Source organism: Charadrius vociferus, unplaced genomic scaffold (assembly GCF_000708025.1).
Source record: "Charadrius vociferus isolate BGI_N301 unplaced genomic scaffold, ASM70802v2 scaffold650, whole genome shotgun sequence".
NCBI classification, from domain to species: Eukaryota; Metazoa; Chordata; class Aves; order Charadriiformes; family Charadriidae; genus Charadrius; species Charadrius vociferus.
The window spans coordinates 3,237,589-3,254,839 of record NW_009646736.1 but is presented as its reverse complement, the minus strand read 5'-3'; the positions used below and the strand labels follow the sequence as shown (position 1 = coordinate 3,254,839).

The following is a 17,251-nucleotide window of genomic DNA, read 5'->3' as shown; positions in this document are numbered from 1 at the left end:
AAGGTAAGAGTAAGACAACTGGAGGGTGGGCAAGTAGTGGAACAGGGGCTGGAGAGGTTATGGAGCCTCTGTCCCTGGAGATGCTCAGTATTTGACTGGACACAGGCCCGAGCATCCTATTTAGATGACCTGGCTTTGAGTGGTGTCTGGACTGTGGGACATACAGAGGTGCCTCCAACCCCAGTCACCCTGTGATGCTAAGACAGCTACTGGAGAGACATTCTGTTTATGCTACCAGGCGTATGCTATTCTGTCTCTTGTGTAGACTGATCTCCTAGATAAATATTTCATCATATAACTTTCATCTTGCCGAGGTAAAATATTTTGCAGTAGAGAATAATCTAATAGTAGTTTTGTAATTTTAAAATAGGAAGATGGCTCAGAGGTTGGTGTAGGAGGTGCCCAGGTAACTGGCTCAAATACACGGAAGCACATATTGCAAGTCTCCACTTTCCAGATGACGATATTAATGCTCTTTAACAACAGAGAAAAATACACGTTTGAGGTAAGTGTTGCATTTTTCTCACCTGATTTTAAATAACTGTTTTAGGCACTTTCTTGTCCTCTTTAATAGAACTTTGGTGATCAGGTGCCTCTCATTATATTTGATTGTGGATGAGGCCAATAAATACAGGAAGCAGATCATTAGCAATGTACCTGGGGAGCAATCCTAGGGAAGAAAATGTGGGAGTAGAATTTTTCAGAAATGTTGACGAGAGTTGTGAGTGTGGTTATTCCTAGGTCATAGAGCTGTAGGAAAGCTGAAGTTGGAATGCAGCAGGTGGCTCCATTTGCTCATTTTTATCTTTGAGAAACTGGATTTAGAGGCCAAAGGGTGGAGAAGGGTTTGTATCCTGGCTTCTTAAACACTGAAGTGCTTAAATTGGCAGGCTGGAGTGAGCTGTAGGATGAATCGAAGAACTTTCGTCCCTCCTCTGAACTGGTAAGCCAGAAAGGAGAATGAAGGTCCAGATAGATTCTTAGCAAGGAGATTAGAGGAGCATTGCTGGGCAAGGTTGAAGTGGTCAGCTGATAGACAATGATGAAGGCGGCTTTGGGAGTGAAGGAGGATCCTGTGCTGTGAGGTTTGAGCATTGTATTATTAATGTCAATTAATAGCTTCGGTTTAGACATTATCTTCTGTTTGAGAGAGCATTGGCAGCCTTGAAAAGGAGTATGGGTGTAATTTGAAATGGAGTGGATGTCCAGGTTTTCTCAACTACTTGACTGTGCTAGGCATAGTAATCATTTGCCTTTTTGTTTGGATTTTGTTTTCAGCTTATTTGGCATACTTCTAGCCAGTTAATAAAGAATGTTTCTTTGAAATGGTCTCAATTGGGATTAAAGAATGCAGGGTTTGATAAGAGGCTCTTAATAAACTACTCATAGTTCAAAAAAAGATTATTTTAGAGCGCAGAAGGTCCTGAGTGTTGTGGAATCTATTGCAGGAGCATTACAGCTTTGAGTGCTTTCTCTGCAGAATACTTGGCGGGGGGAGAGGGAACTTAACAGATATGTTTTTTTCTTGAAGCTGGTGTTGAAATTGGGCTGGTGGCTGCCTTATTCCACAAAATTACAGGCGTTATGAGTAGTAGAGCCTCACCCATATATGAATAAATAATACCTGGTAGAACAGTGAAAAATACAATTTTTAATACGTGCTCTAAATTATAGTTTATTTTACTAAGACCAGATGATAGTGAAGCATGTCCATGCGCTTTTAGGTTGTGTGTGTTTTGTTTATTTCTGGTTTGGGAGTTCTTAAACTCTTACTTTGTGTCCCACTGTAACTAAAACATGAAGAAGGCATATTTGTTTTGTTTGGTTTCTTTGGTGAAGTGTGTGGGAGTCATCTTTAACTCCAGCCAGGAAAGCTTATGAAAACTTAAGGGTAGGATGAATTTTATCTTTGTTCATTGATTATTGAATACCATGATTAATAGCTGAGTGCTGGGCAACTGTTACTTCTCTGTCATATCACATTAGTGCTTTTACTGCAACATGATGTGAGAGATGACTTGTGGTGCGTGCTTGTGTAAGCATAAAACTGTCTGATATACAAGTGTGTCTGCAAATTCCCAGCTGAACAGATGAATTTGAAGTTGCCTTCACAGTTGAACAGATTTTGCTGTTTTGTTTTGCATTCAGTGTGATTACTAATTGCAGACTTGACGGGATCCTCACAATAGTCCTAATAGCCATTAAGCCATGTGATTGAGAGAAAAATGGGATGATGATGCAAAAATTATGCATAAGATGCTACAGAAACTTAAAGGATTGTTGCATAGCAGAATTCCTTCACAAAATGTATGAATTTATCGTATTCCTATACAGCAAAGTTTTATTTATATATGCAAAAGAACCGATGGCCATATGGGTCTAGGTTAACGGTGCTTGAATCTCAGAGGAAGGATCTTCAGGCAAGCCTTCAAAGAATGCTAATTTTTTCAAAGAATTCAATTTCTTCTAATCAAGTCTCACCTAATTCTCAACATTCTTTTCTGCTAGTTTACTGTGCATCTCAATATTTTAGACTTTTTAACGATGATATCAAAAACAAGGGGAAAACTTTTGGTTCTTTCTTTAGGTTTAGCAAACAAGAAATACAAGTGTGACTGTAGTAGAAGTAAAGTTGTTGAGTAATTCCACAAAAATGAGATTAGAACTTAAAACTGGCTTACCTGTTTTCTCTTTTGCTGATCTCTGCTTTGGAAGACATACAAGTTGAAGTCTATAAATAAATACTTTTTTTTTGTCATTTCAACAAAATGACATAATGTTTTTCCTTCTAATTTCCTTCTCCACTGTTTCCTTCTAATAAACTTCTTGTGTAGAACTGGACAGAGACAGTTCCATGCTTACAATCATCTCTTTTGTAGCCTCCCAATAGAGCTCACTTGGTAATAGTTTTAGAAGTAAGATTGTGTAATCGGGACTGCTCTTGTGCACGACTCTAGTGTGGTCTTTAAAACAAGGTATTTTTGGAAATGGGGAAAAAACGTATACATTTGCACTGTTACATCAAATGTCTATGTAAAAATAGGTTTAGAAAAATGATATGCTGCAGACTGAAGGAAAAAGAGACCACAGGAACATCTGTTATCCCCATGAACACTCATAGCTACGCTTCTTTTTTATCCAACTTGAAGTTGTGCCTTCTTCTGAGGTAGCATATTGCAGTGCAATTCTTTCTGTGGTTCTTATTTTACTGCTAGCTTCTAAATTCTGAAACCCAAACGGTTCGCATACGTTAGTGGCTGAATTGGAATGCTGCAGAGTGAAGTAAAATAAACACAGCAATACATAGTGGTAGTATAAGGATGTTTAGCATCAAAAAAACCCTTGAATTCCATTTTAGCTCTTTGTTTCGCTTTGATCAAAAGCAGAGCATGTATATTTCCTTGTAGAAGTGATTTAGTTTTGAAAGGAATCATTTTAGGAGCTGATCAGAAGTCAAGGTTTGGTAACCTGCATGTCACAGGCGTTACATCATGAATAAGCTGGATTTGGTTTGTAGCCTCAAGGCTTTACATTTACCCAAGTCCTAAAATTGAAATGTCGCCTTTCTTTTTGGTTTGTTAAATTTATGCTGATCGATCCATTACAGTAAGACTTTTTGTTGTGACTATGGAAAGAGTTACATATTGTGCTGGATCTGGAAAATGTGTGAAGGAGACAATTGTGCTTTAAATAAAGCAACAGATGAAGAAATGGTAATTTTCTGTGAACTGCCTGGGAAGAGGCCTTTTGCTACTAACCTATAGTTAAAATAGTGGATACACACCACTTATTTCAGATACTATGGATATTTCTGAGCGTATTATGCTAAGAATACTCTTTAGGAACATTTTATTATTTCTCAATCTTCCATAAGCAGTAGGTGTCAAAAAATATTATTTTTTTAATTTTAGACTTACTGATATTTTTTTTTTAATTTACCTTATTGAATTCATATCAAAAACACAATTTCACAGGTATTCACATAAAGTCAACATTGTACATGCAGTGTCGGGTCGCGTTGAAAAGTAAGGCATATTCTGTCTGAGCCTTGGCATCACAGAAACCTGGTAGTGAGATGTTGTATATGAGATGCGCTGTAATTAATGACAGAGTCCGAGTAGTAGGCTGGTGCGTCCACATTATTTTCATTGCGTGTTGTCAGTGGTGGATGACCACAGAAGAGTGGCGTTTTTTCTGGATTGATTTTAAAAAAATTGAGTACACTCAAGAAATAACATCATGTAATATAACTTAGTTGTACTCTGAAGTTTGATTTTTATTTCTGGGTTTTTTGGTCGCTGTTTAAAGAACTTTTAACAAGTTATTTATAGTCCTTTACAGATTGTAGCATTTTGATCACAGGGAGTTGTTACTGCTGCTTTTAGCCTGAAGGTCATCTGTTTGACCTGTGTGCCATGAGAATTAGGAATTCATGGTGACAGTGGAAGGAAGAGCTTGCTACTGCTCTTGGGGCCAGAGGTGGGGAAGCTGAGAAAGTGACAGCTCTTGTGGACACTTACGTGTCTGTGAGGTTTATTTTTTTCTACTCAGTAGTTTAATCTTTAGCTGCTAGAGGTCCCTTGAGTCTGAATGGGAATGTGAAATCGGAGATGTCTGCAGTTTCCTCAAACTAGAAAAAGGAAGAAAATAGAGATAAGGCTAAAATGAACTTGTAATGAATGGGAGCTCAGTAAACAAGTTTGATGAAGCAGTAACTCCTAAAACATGGTAAGATATCATACTGCATTCGGTACAGTCTGCTTAGTGACTCGTGATCACTTGTGACCTACCTACCGTATGGCTCTCAGCTGAACTCTTATGAGTACTGACAGAGGTACAACAAGTTATGTAGGTGTTTTTACAAACTTACCAGACATTCTTCTTCTAAGTTCATATACTTGCTGCACTCTGTTTTCTTTTCTTGAATTTCACTTGCAGAAGTCCTAGCCAAGGGCATCTGGGCTGTAAATAAATTGTTTCAGGTTAATCACATCTCCTTTTTGAACAATCTAGAGTATTTCTATGTTATGGTGGAATTAGACCTTGGTTGCTTCCGTGGTAAAAATATTGTTTTCAATGGTGGTGTTGAATGCAAAAGCATTTACACAGTTCTTTGTCAGGAACGCTCAGGAGCGTCATGGATGTTTTCCATCATAAGTTACTTAGAAGGTTTAGTTTCACTCTGTTCAGCAAATGTTGGAGACAGCCAACACATCCTTTCAGCTTTCTCAAAAATTGCAGTGAAATGCATCAGCTGGTTATTCGTTCTTCTGTTTTCAGCTCCTGCTGACTACTTACTTGACAGAATTCACTGTCTGTGCATTGACCCAGGTGGATCATTTTGCATAGTACATATTGCGACTTTGCTGCCAAATGAGTTCTAACCTTTCAAACCCCACAACTGTCATAGTAATATTATTGTGCACACTTGAAGGTGGACATTTTAAGCAATCAGTGCTGTTGTTTGCAAAACATGATGCATACTTCTGCAATAGCCATAAACTAATGGAGATATTTTGTTTAGGAAATTCAACAAGAAACTGATATCCCCGAAAGAGAACTGGTTAGAGCCCTACAGTCCCTTGCGTGTGGCAAACCAACACAACGTGTTCTCACAAAAGAACCTAAATCAAAAGAAATAGAAAATGGTCATATATTTACAGTGAATGATCAGTTCACATCTAAACTACACAGAGTCAAGATTCAGACGGGTAAGTGAGCTTTCTATTCTACTGTCTTGCAGTCTCAAAACTGTCTTAAAAATGTTAAATTATCTTTTGCAGGATTGATGTCCATTCAAGTAAAAGAAAAAGAGTAATATATTTTTTGTTGATGATTAGTTGCATCAAAATGAAAATTTAAACAACGAGAAAAATGTGGAAGTCATGGTTAAGCCTTTTACTTTACAAAATCTATAATTCTCTCTTACAAGGAAATGTTGAAAAAGAAATAAAATTCAAATTAAATCGTTAAAAATAGGCTACTGATAGATTCAGAAATAGGAAAATTGCCTCATAAATGTGTACATTGCTGCACTGCTGTGAAATTGAGTGATAGTTTTAGCCCGTAATACAACAGTCATTTCTAATCATTGCTATAATGGTTTTGGGCAGTGATTCGGGTTTAACAAGTAAGAGAAAGGTGATCAGTACAATATCACTTTACCAGCTCACAGAAGTGCTGGTTTGTGTTATGCATAAATAATGCTGATAGCTTTTGCCTGGAACGCTCTCTGGGAACAATGTCTCGAGTTGTAGCATTGCTGCAGATACACTTCAGAGAGTGTTTTGGAAGATTAGTTCTTAATTTTAGTACATGTAAAAGTATTTTCTGACTTTGCAGATCTCGGTACATAAAATATACGGCATCATTGGTAGTGCAACATCGGTAACTCACATGCTGTTTGTTGCATGTAATAAACGTGTTGGGCTTCTGTGCAGCACTGTGTGTCCGGGGATGTAAGTGTGTAAAACCCAGTAGTACCTACATACGTTGCACGACGTGTATCCCTCCGCTTAAGCGATCGCTAGGCTGTCTTTGTGGACATGCCGAGTGCTATAGTGTCAACATGTTTGCTGCATCTGGAGATTTTTTTTGGACAGCAGGAACACAACCACCAAAGGAGGCTGTTGAGAACCCCGTGATCAGGGCCCAAACCACTTCACTGCCAGAATTAAAGTAAATTCTGTGACAACTGTTCAGTTGCTTTAGTGGAATTCCACTTTTCCATTTCCACTGCGCAAATGTCTGCGAATGGGGAATATGACTGGGAGTTCAAGATGGTCTTAGAGCAAATTTGATGCTCGTGGTTTTATGTTTCTGTCTTACACAGAAGAATTCTTATGTGCATCTCTGTAAAACTGATAAATACTTGGGGCTTTTGAGTGAAGAAGGGGAGGGGCGGAAATGGTATAGCAGTGTGGGAGGGGACTTGGTTATAACGATGCTTGGGTGAAAGGGTAAGAAAAGCTAGACACAAGGGCAGAAATAAAGTGTAAGTAGGAGAACAGAATACAAAGAATATAAATGAGTTGCAGAGGATAAAGTTGGACTGTTTCTTCTGACTGATGAGCTCTCAAGGTATTTAACTAGTTTGAAGTAAATTTTCAATCCCTTTTCTATTTTAATTAATGGATTATTATATTAAAGAGAAGAAAATTTAAACAGAGCGTGGGGATTGGTGGTGCCTGTAAACAGATTTGAGCACTGTTCAAATTTCAACATAGCAATAATGAAATAACAGATTGTTACCTTGTCAGTTGTTATCAAAATATGCCAGAAAGTGTTAATATGTTCTTGTGGCTGCTTTTCATAAAAAAATCAAGTTTGAGAATGTCAAAACTCAGGAAAATAACACTTGATGTCTAGATGAAATAAATAGGGAAGCTAACACACAATGAAATTAATTTTAATTTTGCTAACATACTTTGCATTCTCTTTCTTTAAGTTGCTGCCAAACAAGGAGAATCTGATCCAGAAAGGAAAGAAACAAGGCAGAAAGTAGATGATGACAGAAAACATGAGATAGAAGCTGCTATAGTTCGGATAATGAAATCTAGGAAGAAGATGCAACACAATGTGCTAGTAGCAGAGGTATACTTGTACACAGTTTTGATACGGGCTTGGGAATTCTTTTTGCTTTTCCTATTAATTCATGAAAGTTACACAGCTCTCACTAACAGAATTCTGAAAGGCTTTTGAGAGATGCTGTATTTAATCCATCCTTTTTTTTTTTTTCTCCCTGTGTATCTGAAGACATTTAAATCCTTACCCTCCAGTTTAGGATGTACTCGTGGGTATATCTAATTTTCCTTCCTCCTTTTAATGCTATTATGATGTTATCAAATTCCTTGAAGTAACAGTTGGCAACAAAAAACACTGTACTAAACATTAATTATCCTCTGCTTTGATCTTGTTACTAACTATTGGGTCTGGGTTTGAGAGATTTGAGCTCTTAGCAGAGAGAGAGAGAGTCCTGCTGCTCTTAAGAGTTAAGTTCTAACAGCTTCAGGAATAGTACGCATTGTCCACTCTTGAACTCCTTTAGGGGGGTGAAATTGAGAGGATTCTCAGGTTGTGACCACACCTCTGTAGAGGGTCAGTACTTTGAATCATACCCAAAAATGAGCAAGCAACTGATCCAGGGAAAAAACTCAGAAGTTTGCAGACTGCTTCTTATACTTCATGGTTGTAGCCAGCCCTGTCTAAATGTGTTTTTCTGATTATTTTGGTCAGGTAGGATACGTAATGATCTTACTTGCCCTGTGATCTTACATTATTGGTTTTGATCTTATGTTTTAGGTAACTCAGCAGCTGAAGGCTCGATTCTTACCAAGTCCAGTTGTTATTAAAAAACGTATTGAAGGACTTATTGAGAGAGAATATTTGGCACGAACACCTGAGGATCGCAAAGTATACACTTACGTAGCATAAAATGCGTTCAGAAAATTTGATTTATTCTTGGACTATACTCTTCGCATGAACTGGGAAGTTCTTTTAAATCATTAATATTAAGACGACCATCTCTTCTATTAAATTACAATACATGTTCTAGACCATTCAGATCAAGCCTTTTACTCCTTTTGAGAGTTTTCAACATCAATTGATTGAGCTTCAGGCTTTTCAACGTTATCCCTGTAGAGATCATCCTTACAATTCTTCGGGAAAATGTGAATGTGCCGCGTTTGTTTTCAATACTGTATGAAAACAGAAAAATAAAAACAAATTTAGAAAATACAGCTCATTTAAAAAAATAAAATTGTTGGAATTTCATTTCCCCAGATCTTCAGTGTTGATGTAAATGTGTTTCTGTAGTGTTGCTTAGCACTTCGCGCATTGTATAAGTTGGGTTTAAAAGAAACCGCAACTGGTAAGGCAAAATTCCCAGTTATATTGCTCTGCTTCAAATGTTTCTTTAACTAGCCATGTTTAATTTAAATATTTGGTAATTTTTTGAAGACCCAAGAAGACCACTTGAGCATGTTTCACTCTTCCAGCTGCACTCACTGCTCCAACAACATGAATCAGGAACTTCTGGGGGCTCAGAAAAGACAATAATAATTTTGGCTTTCCCTTCTGTAATTTGAGTTCTTCTAAATTAAACTCTATATTGATTAGGTTTGTTCTGGTTTCTTTATAGGAAAAAGGAAAAGATTTTAGTGTGTATAAACTGTATAATAATTTTTGCTGTTGTACTCACTGCTGATGGTGGATTGTACAGGGCGATGTTTTTATTTCACTAAATGTAGACAAAATAAATTTAAAATAAATGGATTTAGTGTACACAAACAATTAATTCAAGTGTGTTAGAGTACAGGGTTGACAATCTTTGGAACTAAATACTGTCCCCTGGGGAAATGTACTGGGATTATATTTTGTTAATAAACATCGTAGATGGATCCGTAGCCCCAGGGCTTCCCATCATAAGTGCATATTTCAGGAGATTAAAGTGAAGCCAGCATGCACTATTTGTTTTTAAAAATGCATTTTAAACATGCAATAAAAAATTGTTACTGTAATGAAATTTTTAGTTCTTACCCCAGAACTTTTTTCTTCTAGTCAGTATGCTGCAAAAATAGATTAAAAATTGCAGTTTAGTGGCATCATTATTCTCATAGTTAGAAATTGTTTGAAGTGTGCATTGTACTGCACAGTTTTTATTAAACACTATTTCTGATGTTGCAGTGCACATATTACATGGTTTCTCTGCCATAGGTATTTTTCCGTTTTAATTCAAAGCAGTATTTTTTTTTTCTTTGTTCCCATTGCTTTCATCCATAGATACAGAAAAATATAGTTGGGATGGGCTTCCTAATACGTAGAGTTAGAATTGAAACAAAAAGAAAAACTTGGTTGTAGAGCATTAAGATACTGCCAGAGCATGTCTTGATTAGCTGCATTAAACAAATATGTGGTGGTGGTGTAATGTAGCAATGCCATTGGAGAGTATTTTTCATAATAGGTTCCCAGTTTCTCCCCTCTCCAGCCTGTTAAGATACAAATCCCGGCTATTGTTCAGTAGTAGGATATTTCTTCTAAAGAGAGAGACTGGAATTGGGGTGATGTTTTAGCTTGACTATTCTGAAGCTTTTTTTTTTTAAGAATGTTGAGTTTTGCGCACACCCCCAACACACACACACACACACGCACACACGAGATTAGCTTTTAACTCATCAGAGGGGAGGTGGCTGAGGGACTTTCCTGGCATTGTTCATCAAGAGTTTAGCTCCAAAAGAAAACAGCTAGGCCATCAGCCATTCTAAATATGTATTTGCTGATGGTTATTAACACACCTGTGTGTCTCCGTACAGTATATGCAAAAATTCAATAGAAATGTAATCATTGTTGGGCTGTAGAATGATACTAAATACAGGTTGGATGAGAGTCTGGCTTTTAGGTTGTGTCTTAAGTCATCAGAAACATCTTCCTCAAAATGTAACTCACTCTTCCACATGTCAATATGAAGTTTTTGTTTCATGCATTCTTTAATAGTGAGAATGTTGTGATAATTGCATGTTAATGCTTTCCCGTGTGCTTTTCAGGCAGAAACGGGTTCACATCCTTTTTCCCTGTGAAGCTTATAAAGATACTAATGTTGCTCTCCGTGGCAGGAGGACTTTGTCCTTCGCATTGAGATTGTAGTTTTGCTGTGCATCAGCCGAAGCTTTCTACCTCTGGTGCCTTTTGGAAATGCTGAGCCCGAGTGTTACACGAAATGACTGTAACGATGTGTTTAAGGATGTTTCCTTTATAAGCTATGTGGGCAAGAATCGCTAAAAGAACAACAGGTGGTGATGGCGGTCTTCAGTAACAAATACTAAGAGTATAGTTTCCATTTTAAATTTAATAGATTTTTGAAGGTGGTAATTATTCAGCAAGTGACTTTTTGGAAATGTGCCCTTTACCATTGAACAATGAGATCACGATACTGAGGATTTAAAGATGGAGAATATGCAAACTCTGGTCAGAGAGAAGGCGGCATCACGAGGACTCTGCTTAGGGTGAGTTTGACGCCTGTGCTTTATCCTGCCTGCGTACGTCAGTGAGATTTCTTTCACAGCCCATAGCAGACTTCTGCTACACGTTATCTAATTCCATTTTTGCTTCCTTTGTTACTTTCCACTTAAAACTTGTAACTTTGTCAAAATTTCATCAGTAGGATTGTATTTACATGTATGAGTGTAGTTATTAGTAAGTTTGGTTTCTTTGCATTAATGGGCAGTCAAATGCAGTAACGGCATAATAAATGCAGAGTTTAATTCTTTAGACTTTTTAAAATTAAAAGTAGGTTTTGAGGTTTTATAGGTATTTGAAGATACATAGGTATGTACTTTCCTTGTAGACAAGTGTATTTTAAAGGGTCGAGAGTATGTCCCATTTACCATCATAAATAAGATTATCGTATGTATCCTTGATTTAGTTCTTGCTCTGTTCAGTGTTGGCTGCCTTTACAGCTTTGATTTGCTCTTTTCTCTCCTAGAATTAATCCATACAATTTCCCCATTTGCTGCAGGACAACTGGATGTTAAGCATGTCTGCAAAGCAGACTGGCTCTTGGATGCTAAGTTACTCCTGAATGAAATGTCTCTCCTCGCCCCCTTTCCTGAAGACAAATTTTGCCCTGTCGACCCTAAAGCTTTCATTGTAATACTGTCTGTTCTTGTTACCTTTGCTCAGAGAATTGGCAGCTCCCGTAAGATTTACTTGTCTGGACCTGTAAAAACAGAAGCATCGCACTAAATATTCCGGATGACTGAAGTATTCACATGTATTGTAATCAAATTGCGCAGTACCTGATAGGTGGCGTGCATATACATGTATATATCTCATAATAAAGCCCGTCATGATGCATATTTTAAGGGATAAGCTTGCACAGAGGTGGAGTTCCCATTTTGTCAAAGGTAGCAAAAACTGGACCTACTTGTGGTTTCCAGTTGTATGTCCGAAACTGGCCAGAACCTTTGTAGCTGAATTGAAAACTCGTTAACTGTGCTTTGTTCGTCATGGTGGTTAGAGGCGAGGTGGGCTCTGATCAACAGCTCCCAGTTCCTCGGAGTCCCTCTGGATTGGAGCGAGGATTCGACAGTCTAGAACTGGGCTCACAGTGTCTAGAGCTGGTGAGAGGCATCGTCTTGCTTGTATCTGTACAGAAGTCCAATTTCTGGTAATACTCATTTTGATATCTTGGCTAGTAAATGAAAGAAGCGATGTGCTCAGTCTGAAGCATGAGTTTAACGGCTCCTGGGTCTTCTGGAATGAGTCATGTGAAAAGTTTGTAAAATGCAGAACTTTGTATATATACAAACTGACAGCTGATTAAAAGAACAGGAGAATGATTTACCGAACTTTCTGTCCTGTAGTAGGGAAGCGTTTCATAGTGTGCCCGCAAACCGGATTGAATATTCTGAATCTTTCGGCTGGCTTTGTCCATGGTGTAACTCTGTACCTGGCACGGCAGAAGTGAACGTTGATGTAATGATGCTGTTTTAAATTAAAATAGTAGCGCACACTTTTACTTGCTTAAAAAATAGCCGTGTTGAACAAGCAGTGTGTGGGAACACCCGCCTGCGTGCAGCCGGGCTGACATTTTGCGGGCATGGCGGTCTCCCTCCGAGCAGCAGGTCTCCCCACAGGCGCTGTGGTTCATACGTTTGGTGTAACCTTACCGGCACGACTGGCCCTCTCGCCGCGGGAAGGGGCTGCTGTGTTGGCATTAGGATGTGCCAGGTGTGTAAAACGGCTTCGCTTCTGTCCGGGTCTTGCTCTTTTTTCGTTTCTTCTCCAAAACTGGAACTTTGATGGGGAGTGAGTCCGTGGGAGCTAATGTACTTCATATCATTGAGGTGAACAGGAATTTTACGGAGAGCAAAAGAAATAACATTTGAACTTACAGCAGTGATCTTTTATTAATTATTCTCTCTTGCAGTTCAAAACTTAGCTTTAATTCCAGGTACAACAGACGCTGAGGAACCCTCCAGTCTTAATGACTGCTATTCTGTTCCTCTGTTTGAACAACATGTCTCTGCGGTTCACTTAATTTGTATGCCTTATCTTTCAAATGCTGGCGAAGTGTTGACGTTTGATCTGTCAGAAGCTGAAGTGAAGGCGGCGCAGCATGTTGTGCGCCCTTGGGAAAGCAACGGTGAGGCAGCGGAGTGAGGCGCGTTAGCGGAGCGGGGCTGCCGGCCGGCCGGCGCAGCGTGTCCGCGGTGGGGCAGGGAGGGAGGTGCGTGGAGCAAAACCTGTCCTGAGATTGTTGGGGGGATTGTGGGGCCGGTGGAGGTCAAACCCTGCGCAAAATGAATGTGGTTTTCGTGACTTGTTTGCATCATGTATTAAGACGGTGAGATGTGCTGGTGGCTTTGTGGCACCTGGATGGCTTCCAGCAAGAAATCGCTATTAGCAGAGATGCCCTCTAACAAAGAGGCAGAGTCTGCAGTACAAAACTGCTTTGAACACCAGAAGTTGTGACACTGATAGCACCAAAAAGGCAGCCGAGACTCTGCCTGTGCTCTTAGTCTCGTTGCAGACAGAGTGAAACGAGCGGGGTCTGTGAAGCTGTGCTGAGTGCGGGAGCGTGGCAGCCGCCGGCAGGGCGAAGCGTGCCCGGGGGGGCGAGCTGAAGCACAGGGGTGGGCTCAGTCCCCGCTCCCGCAGTGGGGCCAGGGGAAACGGTCAAACGCCCCAGCCTGGCCAGCCCCTCGCTCGGGCTGTGGGAGATGGGGGAAGCCCTGTGAAACGGCCCGTAACATCTTCAACAAGCTGCTCCTACAGTTTCTGCCTCAGAACTTTTGAGGATGTTTTGGAATAGTATGGATGGGGGCAGGAAAAGCCACTTCCCGTTTAATGTGACATGTTTGAGGATAAGGCAAATGAGGACTGAGAATTACATATGCAGCCTCAGGTGATGGAACAAAGTAGTATAAGGTTTAGAAGTTGAGTCTAAAAACTATGAGTTTTCAATCTAGCTGTGGGACACGTTCTTTGGTTTAAGTTACACTGCCAGATTTTATTTCCTTAATGTTTCTTGCAAGCTGAAAAAAAGAGACTCCTAAAGGCCACAGAAAGTATGTGGATTAGTTGGCAGTGATAAATGTATTTGTTATGCTTATTTATTGTCTAATTACTTATTTTCCTTTCTATCTAGCGTAACCATCTCTTTGGATAAGTGTTCGGAGTTGGGGCAACCTATGAGATGTAGCATGTACCACGAGTCTTGTGCATCGTGAACTTGGAGTGGGTTTTAAGGAAATGAATAGAAAAACACTAACAAACCCTGTCTAGACTGAAATCCTGGCGTCTTGAGCTCTGTTGTTCCAACAGTTGGTCTGCAGTTATGGGATATGACAGCATTTAGGCTCACTAGTAATAGCCTTTGTAAGGAAACTTGTATTGTGGAATTCAGGAAGGGGTTTAGCCCTCCCAAAAGGCGTATTTCCTGAGCTCTTGGAAGTACGTGGTATCTCCTGTACGTGTTTCATGTTCTTTGAGTGATTTGTTTTAATAATGAACTATAACTTTGCAGCTTATGCAGGCTCTTGATGTCAAGCACGGCACTGGGCAGAATCGCGCTGATGGTGGGGTTTTGTGGGAGCGGGGCAGCGTCAGGCAGCAGTAAGCAACTGCTCGGTGCCTTTGCGGTACTCACGGGGTGGTGTGTGAAAGGCGGGGGCAGCACTAGTACACTAAACAAAGGTGCTGAGAACAAAGGCACCTGCTGGTTTCTTCTGCAAGGACCTTCACTGTGGGTGCTCCTCTCCTGCTGACACTGCACAGCACTGTATGATGAGCGCTCTTATACCAGCACGGTGACCAACGCCGTTGCTGTGGCTCAATTTATGGGTTATGGCCTCACGTGGGCAAAGCGCCTGTTGAAATCTCTAGGCATTCATCCCAAGTGCCAGGCTGTGTGATTCGGCACTGGGTGCTCAGCAACGAGAGATACCGGAGTTGCTTGTTCCCTTGAAGGGATTGCCACTCGTCGCGCTCCCTGGGGGGAGCTGGGAACTGCGTTCCTCCAGGAAGCAGATTTCACAAAGCAACGAATATGAACTCTAATTCCAGGAAGTCTTGGATCAAATTAAGCCTACTGTTAGTCTTTTCTGAGCTGGAACCCACGTGAGGAAGTAATGTCTGAAACTGCGCTGCTCTGCACTTGTCTGTCAGTTTGGTCCCTGTGTTGTGATACAGAATAATATCAACATGCAATAATACTTCACACACCATCTGCTCAGGTAATAATGGCATCAGAAAATGAAGAGCAACAGAAGAATGAGGTTTTAGCTAGGAATTGGTGAATAATAGCCAGACAAGAGTAAAAATATTGCTCCAAAGGGTAGGAGATAACGTTCCAGGTTTCAAATCACTGTGCTTCTGCACTTTAGGCATCTTTGGCTTCTTTGGCATCTTCTGCACTTCCGCTGCTGTAACAATAGTGCTCGGAAAATCCAGTGTAGATGTGGTCTTATTCCCTGGGAACAATTGTTCTCTCTAGGTAGGCTGTTAGGATCATCTTTAGGCTGGTTGGTTTTTACTCTCTTGGTTTTTAACCTTAGTTATTTGTTATTCTCATTAGGTTAGTACCTGGAGCGTCAGTTGTGATCACATTGTATTTATCCTGTGTGTGGAAAGACACAGCAGTGGTTCTTGCTTTAAGGAGCTTATCAGTGTATTTACATCTAACGTGAATTTCTTTATTTTTAGAACTGTTGAAATTAAGCCAGGTGTTCCAAGGACAGCCTGGCTGTTTTAGGCACGTACGCTCACAAACGGTGGTTCTGCAGCATATTATTTCTGCCTCGTTCTGCACTAAGGCTGTGAGGCTCAGGCAGGTACTTCTGGTCCTTCAGTCTTCTCGTACCAAACACAATCTGACCTTTGTTTTCATAGTTTTTACCTGCAAAGAAGAGCTTGCAAATGTGATGTGACTGTAACTAACACAGCAGTACATGCCTGGGTCTCCAGGCGGCCTGGCGCAGCCGGCCGGCTCTCGGCAGCTCTTCATCCTAAAGCAAGAAGGCGTAGTGCTGTTCAGGTAACATGGGCCTGTTCCACCTCTTCGCATCCTGGAACTGCTAACTGGGATTAGCGGTGGACAAGGCAAGGAAATAGTCTGGAAAGATGATGATCTGGGAGCCACGTGCTGCTGTTTGCCTGAGGAGGAGCTGGGAAGGAAGGGGGACCCACCAGTAGGTGAACTTCCGTTCACCGTTTATGAATAGCCTTTAGGAGCCCTACTCTTGGGAGGAGAAAAGTCACCATGGGAAGGGGAGTCCTAAAGGCTTCAGAGTGAAGCTGCGTTACAACCTGTCCTTAGCCCTTGCGAGCTGCTCCTGCTGGTACTGCTCGTTGTTCAGTGTTTGGATATTGCTTCTTTTGAAATTCTGTTAAAGATGAGGCTAGTAATCTCCTGCAGCTTGTCTGTCACAGCATTTGTTATCAACCTAATTATGCAAATCTGCAATTCCAACATAACGTGGGATCCAGGCCAAGGCTGCTTTTTTTAATTAGAGTTTTGGGGTGTATTATTCTATATCTCAGGAAAGGGAGTAATTAGAAGCCTTCACACGGCGTAGGTCTGACTTTGTTCCTTAAGCTGGAGCTTGGGCTTGTTGGCGAGCTCAGCATCTCCCCGCGACTCGCTCTTATTAACGCTCGGGAGGGTGCAGTTTCTCTTGGCATCTGCTGCTGCCCTTCCAAGAATTTTGCCTTGAGTTGTCTTCAGCAGTGCTAAATATAATCTGATTAAATAAACACTTCCCCGGGTCTGCAAGTCTCGTGTTTGTGTAGATGTACCTGTTTTCCTTTTCTGCAAGGCTTTTGCTTGAAATGTAATTTATATAAAAATTTCTAGGTTAAATCTTTCAGAAATGAGTCCCTGAAGCCGGGCAATTAAATTCCCGCGTAGGCAAGCTGGCTTCCCCCCTCGTCCCACACTGACCTGGGTGGGAGCGGGGCTGATGCTGGGGATGTGAGCAGAGGGCTCCCAAAGGTACCATCTTGGGTCAGTGCTAGGTTTTGGCTCTGTGTGGTGAGTCAACAGACTTGACTTTGTTTTCCAATACTATTTTCTGATATAACGTCCTATTGGCTTTTTATGTTTAGTGGATCTTGGTTTGTGTGTATGGAGTGCTTTGGGGTTGGTTGTTTTTTTGTTTTGTTTTGGGTTTTTTTAATATTTTAACTAAACTGAACACTGAGGAAGGATCTACCTGTCTGCAAGTGCCCTGTAACTTGCTGAGGACACGAAGCC

General features: G+C 40.5%; 1 protein-coding gene across 1 annotated transcript in view; it reads left to right on the top strand.

Annotated features, from left to right (window-relative positions):
• CUL3 (cullin 3) overlaps window positions 1-8,780 on the top strand; it is a 37,825-nt gene extending 29,045 nt beyond the window's left edge. Inside the window, exons 12-15 of the mRNA XM_009889765.1 lie at window positions 371-505; window positions 5,525-5,711; window positions 7,448-7,593; window positions 8,302-8,780. Of these exons, the coding sequence (XP_009888067.1) occupies window positions 371-505; window positions 5,525-5,711; window positions 7,448-7,593; window positions 8,302-8,433 (600 nt within the window). The 3' untranslated portion in view covers window positions 8,434-8,780. The remainder of the gene's footprint in view (window positions 1-370; window positions 506-5,524; window positions 5,712-7,447; window positions 7,594-8,301) is intronic.
• Window positions 8,781-17,251: the final 8,471 nt, after the last annotated feature.